Source organism: Bidens hawaiensis, unplaced genomic scaffold (assembly GCF_021521415.1).
Source record: "Bidens hawaiensis isolate Kalapana, Puna unplaced genomic scaffold, B.hawaiensis_p1.1 tig00014033_1, whole genome shotgun sequence".
Taxonomy (NCBI): Eukaryota; Viridiplantae; Streptophyta; class Magnoliopsida; order Asterales; family Asteraceae; genus Bidens; species Bidens hawaiensis.
In genome coordinates this window covers 73,897-91,208 of record NW_027492204.1, presented here as the reverse complement: position 1 = coordinate 91,208, position 17,312 = coordinate 73,897, and the positions used below count along the sequence as shown (strand labels likewise).

Below are 17,312 nucleotides of genomic sequence, written 5' to 3'. Positions count from 1 at the left end.
TAAAGATAAGTAAACTAACGGAACGAACATGTGTTGATGGGAATGCTTTGACTTTATTTTTCGGATTTTCTCTTTCGGTTTCTGTAACGATTGTCACTGCCATCACGAAATGACACTAATCGAGAAATGATATAAAGCGGAGTATAAGGACTATTTGTGTAAGCAAAAAAAAGGTTACAAATGTCATTGTGTAAAATTTAACAGAATTCATGAAAAAAAACTAAGCGTTAGCCTCAAAAGTATGTTACAAATTGGAAATCATAAATACCAAACAAGTTACCTTTCAAAGTTAGAACCGAAACCTATTATTTTAGCTAAACATATAAATAATTAACTCTAGATATTATAAAAATAAAGTAATAGTTATTGAAATAATTAGAAAAGGTCACATAATCAATAGAAAATAAATGAATAAATAATAGAACAAATAATTTTAATTGAACTAATATGCAGATTTAAATAAGAGAAATTATGAGTCATTAGTGATATTTAAATAAATTAAATAAATTAAAGTAAATTTAAATAGTTTTTACTATAAAGCATGTAAAAATATATATCTCATAAATGAATGTCGAAAACCATGCTTACCCATGTCTACTTAATTTGATTTACTTCAATGGCAGTTCGGTATGTCTTTGTTGTAAAAATATTCGGGTGTTACAAAGCTACAATGGTATGTGTTCATAATTTCGTATAACGAGTCATGCTATATTTACACCACCTGCATCTGATTTTACAATATCAAACGACTGTTCCAAAAACATCCATGCCGTCATTTTGACCAAGAAAGTCAAACTATGAAAATTATTGGCAGGATGGTCGCCCGTCTAATATTCGGACGACCGTTATGATAATAGACGGTCATACTTTGAAATTATATTTGTTTAAATAGTTGTCCAACCTTTTTCCAAAAGGCTGTTATGACCATACCATAGATGGTCAAACTTTTGAATTTTTTTGTTCAAAACAGTTGTCCGACATCTACCCAGACGGTCGGTTGAAACGATGTAGGATTAAATGTCATACGTTATGTGTATAGCTGACCCCTTGTTCTCATATATATTAGGGGCTTACTCAGCATATGAAGCAAGAGATGAAACGTGTTTTTGACCTATTTGATGCTGATGGCAATGGTATTATTAATAATATTATGAACCCATGATTCCATGAATATATACATTTCAGCTATTTATAATTATTTATATGTTCACTAATCTAGGCACCATTGATGATAAGGAATTGAGTGATGCAATGAGGTATGAACATTATTTAATCATGCCAAGAAATCTTAGGATATGACATTATGCATATAACCGTTTCTTGATTCTGTTTCATTTCAGGTCCCTCGGGTTTGAAATCACGAAAGCGGTAACATTCATGTGCCATTGATTTGTAGGTGTTTTAGGGTGTCAGTTGTGTCAGGTTGATATGTTGATGAGTTGTAAGTTGAATTATTGAACTCAAACACAACCAGGGCCGTCTCGTGGGCAAGCTAAATGAGGCAATGGCTTTAGGCCTCCAGATTTATAGGGCCTCCATCTTAGATAAGAGTTATGTATTATGAGATTTTGAAAATAAAGTTCTTTTAGAATTATTAACTTAGCTTTAGGCCTCCAAGGGCGTTGAGACGGGCCTGAACACAACCCATGTTATCATTCGAGTCAAAAATTCAACCTTAACTTAGACAAATAAATTCATATCAACCTGAACACGGCCCATTTAACTTATATTCAAATCTAAGATAAATTAGTATGATTTTTTCCCGTATTAATGATTTATGAATGATAGTTTTATCTTATATAATTTTAAAAATAGAATGTCTTCGTTTAAGTGAATTACTTTATTTTCAAAGTTTATATTTTTTACTTGCAAAAACTTTGGAAATGAATAATTAAAACTTTGATTATAATTCAATTTATGTTTGGTAGTAATAAAACCTTTGTTAAGAAAACAATTTAAAACCAAAACTTGATTATATTTGTGTCATATTAGGGTCATGTGAGGAATTGTCTGAATTTTTTGTTTCTTTTGGGTTTCAAGATTTTCGTAAACATTTCAGCAAATAAAGGAAATGATAGCAAAAGTGGACATAGATGGGAGTGGTGCAATTGATTTTGAAGAATTTGTGTGCATGATGACTGACAAAATTTGTGAGAGGGACCTTACAAAAGCTTTCAACATCATTGATGTTGATAAAAATGTAACTTTTTATACAAATTAAACATCGAATTTTAGTTTTAGAATTTAGTATCAACTAGTGTGTGCCGTTAAAACAGGGGAAGATATCAATTTCGGATATAAAGATTAGCGCTAAGGAGTTGGTGTGCAACTTACAGGCGCAGAGATCGAATCAATGGTGAAGGTAGACGATCGCAATGGTGAGTTTCTTTAAATATTCTCATTGCATGTTATGGGTCGCTGGTCAGGTAACGGGTTGAAAACAATGTATAACAACAAAAGTAATATTCTTTATCATATATGGTTTAGATGATGAAGTAAACCTGGAGGATTTCATGAGAATACTGAGGACAACCTCATTTGGATAAAGTCATAAAGATTAAATAGACCACCCTCAAATAATTTGTAAATCTAGAGAGATATTTTTATTATATAAATTTATATAATTTGCTACTTTCTATTCCAGTTTTCTCTCTCTTATATCTCTATGTTTTCTTTAGTTAATTAGCACACTTTCATTTGAACCAATATATAATTTATGTGTTTATGCATTTTATAATCCTATAATGATCATAATCATAAACTATAATCATGATTCATGGCAATTATATAATTATAAACACGTTGAAATCGTCACCCGTTATACAAGTGATTGTTGCAACAACGCTATGAGCGTACGATCACCCATCCTCAGGTCACTTTAGGCACAAAACATTCATCACAATTAGTCCCCATTGAACTAATATAAACAACAAAAGGGGGACGAGTGCAAACCACTTCTTAAGACCTACTTTCTTATCGGTTTAATAGTTTTCAGAAACATAAACCACTGTTGATCAATCATGCCATCTTTCAAGCACCCATCGACTTCAACTTAATATATCGACTTGAAAAGAAACTGAAATCATCACAGCCCTGCAAGAAATCAAAGTTAATGTTAGTTATCTCAATAATGTAACTATTCTGAATCTAGCGAGAGTTTGGATACAACTGCAACCAAACACAGGATTATAACTATTGTGCATAAAGGGGTGCTTGGATATAGGGGTGTCAATCGTGTCGGGTTGGCAAATGGCAGGTACGATTGTTCAACCTAAATGACCTATGTTTTTACTCGTGTCAAAAACATCAACACTCTCACACACTTAAAATCGTGTAACTCAAACATGGGTCGTTTAACCAATATATTAAATCATGCCAAACGCGTAGGCAAGAAGTAATCAAGTTGTAACCTTTTTAATTGAGGTGGTGGGCTGTAAGAAAAGGGTTAAACGGGCCATAAGCGGGTTGCCGGGTCAAGCTATTTAACTAAACAGGTTGGCTACTCTACCTCGTTTAATCCATACACGTAAACATGTCAAACGCTTAGCTGGAAGTAATCAAGTTGTAAACTTTTAAATCGGGTTGGTGGGTTGTAAAAAAGGTTAAACGGGCCATAAACAGGTTAGCAGGTCGACCATTTAAACAATTAAACTGACATCTTGGCAGGTTAACCTATTAAACTGAGCATGTTGGCAGGTTGACCTATTTAATTAAACAGGTTAGCGTATATATAAAGAGCTCAACCCAAACAAGACCCGTTTATTAAACGAGTTAAATAAGACAATCCAAACATGTTTATTTTTGTGCAGTGACAGAAACTGTCACTCCTAATATAATCAATATTTTCAAAACCAAACTAGACAACGAGCCAAACATATTACCGGTCCTTGTTGGGACCACTAATATGCACAAGATCAACATGGAACACACATGCACAAGATCATGATGAACAATGGTTGAATGGCATCAAAATTACTATCAATTTAATGTGAAATCAGACTAGAAAAGCAATTTCTAAACCTTAACAGCAGAGACAAAACTAAAGATGGTAAATTTACACATCTAACAAACACAAATTAGGGCAAAATAAGCACAAATATCATATTTTGGGCAAAAAATTGCTAACCTGAACAAAATTAAAAACTTGCAGCAAATCAGTACCTAACCAACATGAAACGGACCGATATCGCCGGTACGAAGTGACCCGGCGATCTCATCAGCAACAGTCAAGCAAGAAATAACCCAACCACTGATTGCCATCCACACCATATTCGCCATCCACAGTGACACACTCCACGGCACTGCCATAATCAAATACCACCTATCTAGATGCTAATTTTTGAAATAAACTTAGGGCTTTGATGATTTAGATGGTTATGAACAATACCCAGAAATAAAAGATTAAATCATCGGGAAAAACAAATTGTAATTTCACTTATGCATTTTGTCGAACACCTGGTGTGCATAATTTCATAAACAACGAGATCGATGGGATTTGGACACGCACATCAATTTAAGGTGTAATCAGGAAATGGGGTGATGTGGTTTCTGGAAGTTTGGAGATGTACGCAATTTCTAATGAATTAATATGAACGAGATGTGCGAACAAGAAAATTGCATGTTTGACATGGTATGTGGTTGGGTTGTAAATTAATACTCCTTGTCACTTTTGATGGAAAGTTTATTTATGTTAATTCGTTTTAATTTTATAATGAATGAATATGAACGAGATGGAACAAGAACAAATGCTATGTCCGTTCAAGTGTGTTTGTGTAAATGTTTTCATGAACCGTTCAAAAACAAGTTCTTTTTCTTAATGAGCGAACATGTACAAAAAACTTTGTTTTGTTAAGTGTTGGTTAACCGTTCATTTGTCCGATAAAAACTTAACGGACGGACATAAACAAAGCCATGCTTGGTTTGATTCGTTTACAACCCTCATGTTACTTTTTTGCCTTTAGTTAACTGGATAATATGCTAATTTGCTATTCTTTTAGCTTTTTTATATATATTTAACTAGGTTAGAAACTCATGCGACGTATAAGTTATTAATGAAAATTTAAGATTTATTACAAAAAGATATTTTGAGATAGGGTATAATTGAAAGTGTGACGATGTCTCGGAAATATTAAAATCAATTCTCTTTTTAAACCCAACCTATTTCAAATTGAAATCAAACTTTCTTTAGGTTTGCAAATTGTGAATTTATATATTACGATGAAAAATAGGTTGGGTCATATAATTGTCACATGTGGCAGTGTATTCTAATTAGATATAGATTATTTTAGTTAACAAAATTTTATAAAACCTTAAATATTAAAATGTGTATTTAGAATCTCAACATATAATTTTTCAGAAATTAAAGTGTACATATCTGATACCCATAAATAATTAAAGATAACCGGTACTAACGGGTTTTGAATCGAGTATGGGCCGGGAATTCCGTTATTCCAATACCGGTCTCAATATTGTTCATACCAAAACCGAATTGTATAAATTTTGACATGTATCCACATGAAAACATTTTTAAGAGCTTCGATAGTGGATGCAATAACTGTCTTTCTAAGAAAAGTTCAAACGTATACATGTAAAGATTTGAGTAGATAAAACTCTGTATCTAAAAAAAAGACTAAACTTTCATTAAAATAATGAAAGTAGTAAATTTTGTGATAACACATCCTAAACTTCCATATGCTAACACAATTTAAACTCTTTTAACAGCCAACTAAACAAACAGGTTTTTGCACATGGATTTTTTTTTGGCAGTTGGGCATTCATTCACATCCATATATGATGGATGCTATAAATATGTTAAAAAAGTCTTCGTATTGAATATACATGCATTAAGTAGCGGCCCTTCTCGTCCAATATCATGAGGTTATGGTTAAGATTTGAGATCCTTTTGATCTCGTATCATTTTGAAACTTGGCTCAATAGATTGCCACATGATGGTAGGTTTCTTCCTTGATAACGTTTCTCGGTGAGTCAGACATGGAATGTTAACTCAGTATAAAGGCTGACATTTCGTCTCCAGAAAGTTCACTCAGATATTTAGGTTAGTGTCAAAGGTTATTAAAAAAGAAAAAAGAATATATATATATATATATATACATATACATATACATATATATATTATGTGTATGTATTAAATTTGAAATTAGTGTGTAGATGTATTGGGAGGAGCAGAGTACAACTGTGGCTTTGAATTGTGATCTATTGATATATATATGATAAATGATCAATTTCACAAATTCACATGGTCTCTCGTTTAAATATATTAATAAACAATATTATAATTTCCAAATAGTGTGTTTTATAATTTTTTTTTCTTTTTCATTGTTGCACGGTCTAGTGTTGATGTCGAATATCGGGTTGTGTTTATTAACCACTAACGTGTTTGTGTAAAACCACTTATTTCAATGACATGTAGTTTGATCAAACAATCCCTAGACTTAACTCATTAATCAATTCTATTACAATTCATCCTTGCCCGAATAAAAATGGCGAAAAACACAAGAAAAATCCTTTCTCCCATGACCCTCGTCACAAAGCTTTGTGAATCTATACAACAAAAATAAACAATAACATTAGATCGATAAATATGTGTTTGATATCAATCATACCAGATCCGTAAGAAAAAAAATCGTTGGGTGACGAATAGCATTTCAAAAAATAAAAATACACTTGATTAAGATTTTTTATCATTTAAAATCATTATATTATTATATTTATGTTGTTAAATTCTTACATGTCTTTTGCTTCAGATGTCAATGGGCAATTCAGACCAACTTCTTTAGCTGATTCAGAAGCAAGATTCAAATCTTTAGCCTGCATTAATTATTAAAAAAAGTTATCAAGATCCTGTATTTATTTTTAGGTAATTACAAAACTACCCCTAAACTTTAGTTGGATGATAAGACAACTTTCAGAAAAACACCAAAACAACAAGATCTTGTACCGGTGAAGAAAAACTAGTCCGGGAGGACCGGGACTTTAAAAAAAAGCAGAAAATTTTAATATAAAACACAAATAATTTAAGACAAAAATGTGAAAAATTTAGCATACCATGAGTGTAGATGCAAACCCGCCGTCGTAATTTCTTGAGGAGGGCACCCCTTCCATCACACACGGTACTGGATTATATGTATCACTGACAAGTGTATGAATGATAATTTTATAATCATACAAGAACTTGTATAAACTCATGGATTTAAAATGACATAATGCAAAATACATATAAGCATTGTTCTAGCTAGAGGTTGCGTAGGCTGTTTGGGTCAATACGGGTCATTTTTGGTGCATGTTGGAACGGGTCGGGCCATGACAAACGGGACTGACCAACAAACACTTCTTTGTACCACTTATATTAATAACTTATGTGTTAATTTCAAATACGAAAACACTATTACTATGATGACAAACTAAATACTTGAATAAAACAGTTTAGGAGGTTGTGTGCATTAAAAGCTAAAACTATACTCTAGGCGACTTTTAACCCATTTGACCCATTTTGGTGCACAGATCGGGTTCTGGGCCCAAATCACTTCAGGTTGAAACCTGGTCGGTTCGGCAAAGAAAGTCAAACCCGGTTTTTGCACCAACTAGTTCGGCTTGACCGGTTTTTGAGGGGGGGAATATCGGGTTTGACCAGTTCCAAATCGTTGTCAAAGTATATGGTTACTAACCGATATCAACCCTACGATTCGGTTTTGATAGAATAATTTTCGTTACTCAAATCACGACTTGGACAAACGAAAAGGCTAAAACTGCAATGTTAAAAAATAATTATTACCTACTCCAACAACGAGCACTTGACGAGTTAAATATTTTGGTCAAAGTAGTGGCTGTAATGCCCAAAGACTGACCAAGAACAAAGGCTTCAGAAACACCAAGCATACTCACAGCCATTGCCAAATTGTTGCAGATCTTAGCCGCCTAAATTGACCACAGCCAAAAGTCAAAACCAAGACATTACAAATTTACAATATCAAATCACACACACTTCATTAACACAAAATGTCATGGGCAACTCAAAACTTACCGAACCGGTCCCTGAACTTCCACAATATATGGTATTCTTCCCCATAGATGAAAATAAATGGTTTGCAGCCTTGTAAGCTTCTTCCGGGCCGCCAACCTAATAAACCTCATAAGGTGCATTTAGTTTGAAAAACATGGTAACACCAAAATATTTGGATTTTTTGTTTGTACCATGAATGTAAGTGTTCCAGCCTCGGCTGCAGGTACACCTCCAGAGACAGGTGCATCTAGCATGACAGGTGTCGCCCAAGAATCTATTAAACAGATCAATTTGTTAAAAAAATAAATCTCCAACATGATAGGTTAAATAGTTTTTAACTGCTTCTATGAGGGATAGGGAGTAAACAATCCAAACCGCTCGTGAGCTACTCGAGATCGGCTTGCTAAAACTTCGAGTTTAGCTGAGCTTAAACGAGCTCGCGCCTAAAAATAAGCTTGTTTGACAAGCGAGCCCGAGCCTGAGCTTTAGTTTTCGAGCTCGAGCTGGCTCGCAAGCCTAAACTAGCCTATTATTTATATCATTTTCATAAATATATTAAATGTATTATAATTTATTACATTTTATAAAATTATGATAAAAAAAAAAACTAAAATATGTACATTATGTCATACATAAAAGATATAACTAATATAAATGTATATAATTTAGTTAATAAATAATTGACGAGTCGAGCCTAAGCCAAGCTCGAGCATGAAAAACTATTAATGAGTCACGAACCAAGCTCGAGCTTTAGAAATAGAGCTCAAAATGAGCCGATTCCAGGCTTGGCTCGAGTTGTTTACACATCGAGGTCGCTCAACACATGCTTATATGATTCTCACAGTTGTGTGCTTAAAATTAATTCAGTATTAATCATTTGATCGGCCCTTCTTATCCGTACCTTTTTTTTCTATCAACACACAATTAGATATCGCTGAATATATCTTTCTTGTTGTTTGAGGATCAATGGTAGATGAATCTATGAATAACCACGGCTTCACCGTACTCCCACCATTAAGTAAACCATTCGGTCCGGTATAAACATTTAATACCTATACAAAACGAAATCGAGTTGCAAATAAATTATCAAACTGACATTTTTTTATAAACTATGAAACTATAGTTTAGATTTTTTGGCATAATCTGAAATGTGGAAAATGTTATAGAATGTATCGCGCACATGGGACGGCGAGGGCAACATGGTAATTACAACATCACTAATTTCTGCAACCTCCATTGGAGTTCCTTTTACTGTGATTCCCTTGTCTGAAAACACCTTTATGACACTAAGATTGCTGATAGAAAAAGCTTGCGTTATATTTTCCGTTAAACAAATAATAATAATAATGATAATGTTTAGTAGGTTAATGTTTTATAAGAACAGAAAAATACATGTCATGAACTGCAACATTGTATCCAGCTTTTATCAAATTATTCGCCATTCGGGATCCCATGTTTCCCAGACCTATGAATCCAACCTTCTATTATCGTCAAACATGTCACATTAGAAAAATAAAAATTATGTATAGTTACAACATAAAAAAACAATAAATGAAATAAATTACTAATGGAAGGTGTTTTGTTATTCCCTTTATGATCATTTAGGACTAAGATAACTAGATTTTGAAATTCTTCTTTTTCCTATTGTATAATTTAATATAATTATATGACTGATTCTTAAATTCCCAATCATCAATTAAAAAAGCACAACCAAACACCCCTTGCAGTCAATTTTTTAAATGCAAGATGTGACTTCTCAAAGTCAACTCTTAACAAAGATAATTTCAACAATGGAAGGTCAAATCAATATCAAGTGTTAAAAGTTAGTCATATTGTGCCAATACTTATTTAACCGCACTTATGATGTTTTTAACTTTAACTGAACAAACGGTCATACACAAACATGCTAAACGAACATGGTTTTCTTGTTCGTATCTGTTCGTTAAAAAATGAACGTATTTGTGTTTGTTTGTGTTCGCTTGTCAGTTTTAGGGGTGTGCACTGTGCACCGATATAACTGAACTGAAAAACTAACCGACGGTTTGGTTTTAACTTTTTTGTAAAAACTGAACTTTCAGTTCGGTTTCGGTTTTGAGAGTGATTAAAACTGAAAAAACCGAAATTCTAGAATTTCATTTTTTATTTTGAATTTTCAGCAATATAATATAATATATAGTTCAACCCAAATTTTATAGCCCAAATGTATAATAATCAAATAAACTATTAACTAAAAACCTAAACCGAAAAAGACCAAATATTAAGACCTAAACTCTTTTTTTGGGCAAACTTTTTTTTGGCCCAAAATTTTTTAAGCCCAAATGACAAAACCAAAAAAGCGAAATTGAAACTAACCCAACTAAAAACCTAAACCGAAAAAGACCAAAACTTAACGGTTTATATAAAGCACATTAATCGAAATTTCAGTTTTAGCCCAAAACCGAAATGAACCAGGTCAACCATCCTATGCACATCCCTATTCAGTAGTATAAACGAATGATTCACGAACACAAACGAACAAAACAAAAATTAGTTTAATTACCAGGCCTATGCTTTTTTTTCTTAAGGAAATTTGGGATACTTAGCCCTAATCAACTCCATGCAGTTTAAACATTTTCTTCAATGACATAATCAATTTAAAAGTGACAAAATATCATACAAATCATTCAATAATAATCCAGTAAAATGAATGAATAGAGTGATGAGAATCTTACTTGCAATTGAGATGGGATGATGGATGAACAAAATCTTCTAACTGAATATGAATATGATGATTTAATGAGTGTTACAAGTGATCTTGATCTGTAGATCACCATTGTTGACAACAGTTGAGTTCAGTTGTGAGTTAAAGTTTAGTTTGGGATTGGGATGCCAACACAGCTTCAGACAAATATTCCACTTTGAGTTTGAGTTTGGTATTTAAAAATTAAAAAGAATCAAAATAGTTATATACATTTCAGTTAAGACACATGTTATTGGAGAAAAGTGACAAAAATAATAATAGTAAATTTAGTGGTGATAATCTTATCTTGCTTTTGAAATATACTATTTTTAAATCAGGTTAATAAAAGTTATAAAACCTCCTAATTCGATATTTATTTTCTGATTTTTTTTTAATATGTATAATAAAAGAAAATCCTTTATTTAGTTTTTACTAAAATTCATTAAATTATCACATGACATTTTCTAACTTTTTTTTTCATTATTATTTAAAGAAATCATATTTTTCATCGAAAACATCAATTTTCTTCAACAAGAATTCTAAACAAAAGATTGTTTTGGCAACTTAAATATGATTATTAACGGGGAAAATTCCCAAAATAGACATATTTTAGTAAGAGGTTCCAAAAATGTCCCACAAATTTTAGAATTCCAAAAATGTCCCCCTCTAACTCATCCCCGACGAAGCGTTAGGAAGTCTATCTTTAACACGTCGTCAAAGATGTGTTAGACTTCCTAACGAATCGTCGGAGATGAGTTAGACTTCCTAACACATCGGCAAAGATGCATTACATTTCTTAACGCATCATCAACGACATGTTAGCCTCTTGTTTGTTTTTTTTAATATTATATTAATATAACTAATTCTACTTGTTTTTGTGATTTTATAACTTTTAATGTATAAAGTTTTATATCATTTCGAATATACCAATAACAAATGTTTATTTCTATCTACGGACCGACATAAATTTACTTAAACCCGAGTCATGTCAAATTAATATTGAAATATTCAATTAAATTTGACCCGCGCGGTTTTAAATAAAATTTATGCCAACATATAGATAAAATAAACATTTTTTATCGGTATATTCGAAATGATATAAAACTTTATATATTAAAAGTTATAAAATCACAAAAACAAGTAGAGTTAGTTATATTAATAAAATATTAAAAAAACAAACAAGAGGCTAACACGTCGTTGACGATGCGTTAAGAAGTCTAACGCATCTTTGCCGATGTGTTAGGAAGTCTACATCATCTCCGACGATGCGTTAGGAAGTCTAACACATCTTTGACGAAGTATTAAAGATAGACTTCCTAACGCTTCGTTGGAGATGAGTTAGAGGGGGGACATTTTTGAAATTTTAAAATTTGTGGGACATTTTTGGAACCTCTTCCCAAAATATGTTTATTTTGGGAATTTTCCCTTATTAATATTTGTTTATTATACCCCATGGTATTATAATTACTTAACATTAAACATAACATAACGTACATAATTCCCATATGGCGTCTTATATATTCAAACCTAACTAATGTCATGTGTATTGATTATACCCATATTACCAGTATTTCAAAATTAAATCGCTCTAATATTTATTTACTATAACATAGTTACCATGGAAGGTATAATCAACCGATGATAATTTTCATTTACAATCAAAGGGATTAAATACGATAGTAGACCAACTGTGCAAGATATCAATTGTATTATTGATAGTTACAACAGTTAAGGATTTCAAATTTGGTTCCCATTTTTAAAATCCTTTCCATTATATTTGAATATGAATGTATAGCTACATAAATTAAAATTTAAGCTTTCTTGCATATGTATTATATTTTCCGTTTTCATTATTTTTTGTTGTTTATTGTGTGTAGACATGCTTCTTGGATTGTTGCAAGGGCAACAGAAAATGTAAAAACTCATACATCTTTTGTCATCTTTATGATAGACGATGAGTTATAATTTGGCATGTGCATTGTATTTTGGTTGTATCTTATTAATTTTGGTTGTATCATCAGCGGTGATATGGGTTATGACCTTTATTTTGCATAATCATATTGAAGTGTAAAGTGGTAGTATGATTGCTTCTCTTTTCATAATTCTTTGTTCATGTTTTTTTTTTTAGATTGCTGGATGTTTGAATGTTGAATATGAGCTAATAATCATGTCCTTCATTAACAAATGGTAACATTTAGGAGTTTTATTCAATTTTGATCACTACAGCAATTGTTTTATAGTTGTTAAATAACTTTTTTTAACTATTACAATTGGCAATTAGCATTTAGACAATTTTTTAGAATGCGTACATTTTGGCAATTAACTTAAAATATGACGTTTTTTTATATGATCTTTTATTGATTTCGGTTTTTTATTAAATATTTTGTTAAACTGGGTCTTTTTTACATGATTTTTGTTGGTGTTTTCAGATTAAAAGAAAAGATTTGTAAAAACTTTTGTTAGCTACTACAAAATACTAATGTTTAATTTTATAAGTTAGTACTAATGTTGAAGTTTATTAAGATACAAGGTTATTTTGGTTAAAAGTCAAAATTTAGAATTATGCAAGTTGTTAAAAAAAATTTCAAATTTGGATGATAAAAGAGTCTTTGCCTCAATTTCGAATGATTAAATCAAGGGTTAAAATGCATTCAAAATTTCAGTTGCAACAAAAATGAAGAAAAATAAGAATAGTTCTTTCAAAATTTTGATGACAAAAGTCTTTGCCTCAGTTTAGAATGGTTAAATCAAGGGTTATAATGCATCCAAAATTTCAATTGCAACAAATAAGAAGATAAAAAAAAGAAGTTAAGTGATTTGTGAATAGTATTTTTTTCATGTTTCACATTTTTTAATTATTTATACTATTCTTTTTTGCTATTTTATTTTATTACAAACCCGCGTATTACATGGGTTCTATCCTAGTTTATATATATATATATATGCATTGATTACTTATATACTTCATTTATTTAATTTTTTCCATTTTAAATGTAATCATGGTGTGTTTTGAACGACCAACAAAATAAATAATATATTTATAATGAGCTAACAAGAAGCTAAACACACTTAGTATAACCACCAAAGAGTACACAAAAGGGCGTCTTCAAAAGGGGCAACAAAACCGCCACCAAACAAAACACCCACCTATTTATAACTGGCTTGCTACATTAATCTTCTTAATACACCTCATCCAACCTTGATATATTACTTTTTTTTGAATAACCAAAAACTATATATTAAAACCGAACAACTAGCAAGAAGCTAGTAACAAGTATAAATATTCATGAGAAAAAAGTACTACCCCATGAAAACACAATATTACACCCTTACAAAGAGTTCAAATTAAACGCGTTCCACCTCTCCCACGTTGATATATTACTGATTAAAAGAAAACCAATCACTTTGATATCCTCCATCAAGCTTGCCAAGTAGATCACGAAAACTTTAAACAACAAAGCCTTTTCTTTTGGGAACATAAAATACTTATGTAAACCAACCAAATCTCAAAACATAACGTATAAATAACGTGTACCTTGCACCATTGAGAAATCTAGCTTCATATCGATTGGGCCAAGCTATAAGAAACAAGCACGTGTTCAACTGACTCCTCAAAAGAAATATACGAAAACCATTCATTTATATGATTTTCTATTAATAGTTTGGTTTGTTATAGAAATAATTTGATTACAGAAAATAAATGCAAAAAATGATTATGATGTGAAAATGTAAGAACTTTAACATGTTTGTAGATTTCAAGATGAAATAGTTTGGTACTTTGGTTTATATATATGTTTTTAAGGTTTTGGATATTAGATGGTGTTAGTTAATTAAAAAAAAACTTAATGATATGGTATAGAGCAAGTGATAAGTATTGCATCCATGTCAGCACGCAGCAGTGGTTACGTGTGCGTAAAAAATAGTATAAAATAAGCGTGATTTAAATATTTTGCTGTAAGTTAAAGCAAGTTAAAGTGAGTCGACATCAGGGGATCTTGGGTTCGAATTTCTAGAGCGTTAAATTAATAATGGACAGTTGAATTATGTCTCAAACAGCAGCAGTTGCCTCCGTGTTTTTCTCCACTGGCTATAACATTTTTGGCCCTACCTTCTTCTTCAAGCGTTTTGTACAAAACGTTCAGAGGCATTTTGAAGCCCAAACGCCCTAGAGGTGGTGTATCCGAATGTTTTGGAGCTTTTTCTCACACGCCACAGCGCCACAGTACGTTTGATCTAGGAAAAGAAAAGGAGAGGAGAAAAGGTTAAGGTGGGTTTAACCCGTTACACAAGTTTGTAGGTATGTCATTAATGTAATGATTTATTGAACTATTTTCTGGGCCAAAATTGTCGAAGCCCAAAAGGCAGAAGCCCGAAACTAGACGGGTTATGGATTTGATTTCGGTCCGTAGCAAAAGTTTAAAGAACCTTCGTTGGAAAGTAGCTAACAATAAAAACTTATTTATAAGAATCATATCTTTTTTTTTTTCTGAAGAACATTTAGAACTACCCTCAATACCCTAGTGAGTTTTTCTGAAACAGGATATCAACAATCCATTCTGATCTTGACGTTACAGGCCTAACTCATCCAAAAACATCATCAAGAAAGAAAGCGACACTAGAGAAAAACCCCTTTGAGTTAGGTTCGAACCTAAAACCATAATATCCCAAACCATCACCTCATATTTTTGGACCAAAAGGCGAATGGCAAGAATCATGTGTGACTTATGTGTGAATATATAAAAGTAATGTATTTATTTATTATATACTAGCTTTTGTCTCAAGTTTAATATGTAGCAATCATATAAATTAAACATGACATGAAAATGTTATAAAGTGTTAAAAAACAAAAGTACCTTGATTCGGAATAAGTATTAAAATATTTAGGTTTCTATGTGAGGAATACTAATACATTATATTAAAGTTGTGTTTTGAATTAATTTTACAAAAAGAATATGCAATAACATATTAGAAAGATGTAAACCATACTCCAATCTATACAACTTGCTAATATTAAGATACTTATATGTTGTTGAGGACTAGATGATTTGCATCTTCTTGAAAAAAGTTTTAGAGATGTATTTATAGTGTAACGAGTCGAGTCGTTCGCGAGCTACTCAGGCTTGAATCGATAAAAGCTTGAAACAGGCTTAGCCCGAGTCGCAAATAAAGCTCGTTTAGTTATCGAGTCTGAGCTCGAGCCTTGTATGGGAAGCTTGTTTAGGCTCATCGAGTCTTAAACGAGCCTTGTGTATCTTTAAGTTTTACCTCTTTTAGACTTCCACTTATTAGTTTTACATTACCTAGTTTGCTAGTCGTGCTCGAGCCGAGCTTAGGCTCGTTTAAAGCTTTTCACAAAATATAAAGAAAAAAAAACTCGAGCCCTCATAAGTCAAAACGAGCCGAGTTCAAGCCTAGTTAAGCTCAGGCTCAGCTCGGCTCGTATACACCCCTACATATGTATTAGAGACAACGTATAGGAGTTGTGAAAGACTCTGACAAAGAAAAATATACAAATTGAACTGAATTATGGAGATTTTTATATAGTTTAAAAGACAGATCATTGTTAAAATAATATAATTGGAAACATATTCTGTTCTACAAACAAACAAATCTATTTGATTATTTTATTTTCATGTGATCGGCTTGATTGGAACATTTTGTAAGTTTTAGGATACTTTCAAATATCATGGTCGAAAAAGGCGTTTCAAATTTTTTATTGCCATTTAAATCCAGAATATGTTCGATTGCCTGTTTCGGTCCCAACTGCTTCAAAACTCAAAAGAGCTTATAAATTATAACCAAAGTACCTAGCATTACTTTCAAACTATATTTCCCATTAAAAAGTTTTTTTTTTAAAGAAATTTATAAAACTCATGAATATTAAAAATGTATACCTTCAAACTAAAATAACCATACCCAAATTTTCATTATCAAATGGATTGCAATGTCATGGACTTAAGGGTGCTAATCGGCCAACTGAGTTATTAGAATTTAAAAATTTTATCTGAATTCGAATTAGTGATATTTTCTATATGACGAAGAATAATGATTTTATTGATTTCTAGAAAAATAACATTTGTGATTGGTTGTTTTGAAGGGAATCGTCTAATCATAATTTAGTAAAAGCTATATTTTAACCAAGCTAGTGTTGTTCATGGCCATCACAAACACGATTATATGGACTTGACTGTTATGTGCCGAACTTTCACGTTTCCATCATCTCCACATTTCCTTATTTCTTGCATTATATTAGGAAGAGTAATGGGTCCATGTTTTTATTAGTTAGCATCTGCACGTTTTTCTTTTACATGTTTGTAAGCCTATATAAAGGCATTATTGTTTTGTTAAATGTTTATGAATTAATATTCTAGTTCTCTCTAAATTTCTAATCTGGTTGGTTTCATCTTATTTCTTTGGCCAACGATTAATCGTTGGAACCACATCATTGACCATGCCAGAAACATTCTTATGTGTAGGTTGTAGTAATTACACGCACTATGTATCAATTTAAGGAAAACATGTCTACAACAATAAAACGTCTGTTCATAAAGTATTTGAGCTTTTAGCGGGATA

At 31.7% G+C, this 17,312-nt stretch overlaps 2 protein-coding genes and 1 pseudogene across 2 annotated transcripts; 1 reads left to right on the top strand and 2 right to left on the bottom strand.

Moving 5' to 3' along the window:
* The first annotated feature begins 616 nt into the window (after positions 1-616).
* Positions 617-2,546, top strand: LOC143545718 (putative calcium-binding protein CML13; annotated as a pseudogene).
* A 1,593-nt stretch (positions 2,547-4,139) lies between these two features.
* Positions 4,140-4,571, bottom strand: LOC143545726 (uncharacterized). The gene has a single exon (XM_077037556.1). It carries the CDS (start codon positions 4,306-4,308, stop codon positions 4,162-4,164), a length of 147 nt encoding a protein of 48 aa, XP_076893671.1. The 5' UTR covers positions 4,309-4,571; the 3' UTR covers positions 4,140-4,161.
* A 1,828-nt stretch (positions 4,572-6,399) lies between these two features.
* On the bottom strand, positions 6,400-10,847 carry LOC143545725 (putative 3-hydroxyisobutyrate dehydrogenase, mitochondrial). Its single transcript, XM_077037555.1, has 10 exons — positions 10,732-10,847; positions 9,413-9,501; positions 9,201-9,315; positions 8,922-9,072; positions 8,212-8,294; positions 8,042-8,137; positions 7,793-7,935; positions 7,066-7,150; positions 6,749-6,828; positions 6,400-6,561 (listed from the first exon to the last, which is right to left on the bottom strand). Exons 1-10 carry the CDS (start codon positions 10,831-10,833, stop codon positions 6,474-6,476), a joined length of 1,032 nt encoding a protein of 343 aa, XP_076893670.1. The 5' UTR covers positions 10,834-10,847; the 3' UTR covers positions 6,400-6,473.
* Positions 10,848-17,312: the final 6,465 nt, after the last annotated feature.

Coding starts and splice junctions, on each gene's coding strand:
- LOC143545726 (XM_077037556.1), bottom strand. CDS start 4,308: ATGGCAGTGCCGTGGAGTGTGTCACTGTGGATGGCGAATATGGTGTGG.
- LOC143545725 (XM_077037555.1), bottom strand. CDS start 10,833: ATGGTGATCTACAGATCAAGATCACTTGTAACACTCATTAAATCATCA. Junction 6,829..7,065: donor GGTTTGCATCTACACTCATG/GTATGCTAAATT, acceptor TAATTAATGCAG/GCTAAAGATTTGAATCTTGC. Junction 6,562..6,748: donor ACATCTGAAGCAAAAGACAT/GTAAGAATTTAA, acceptor TTTGTTGTATAG/ATTCACAAAGCTTTGTGACG.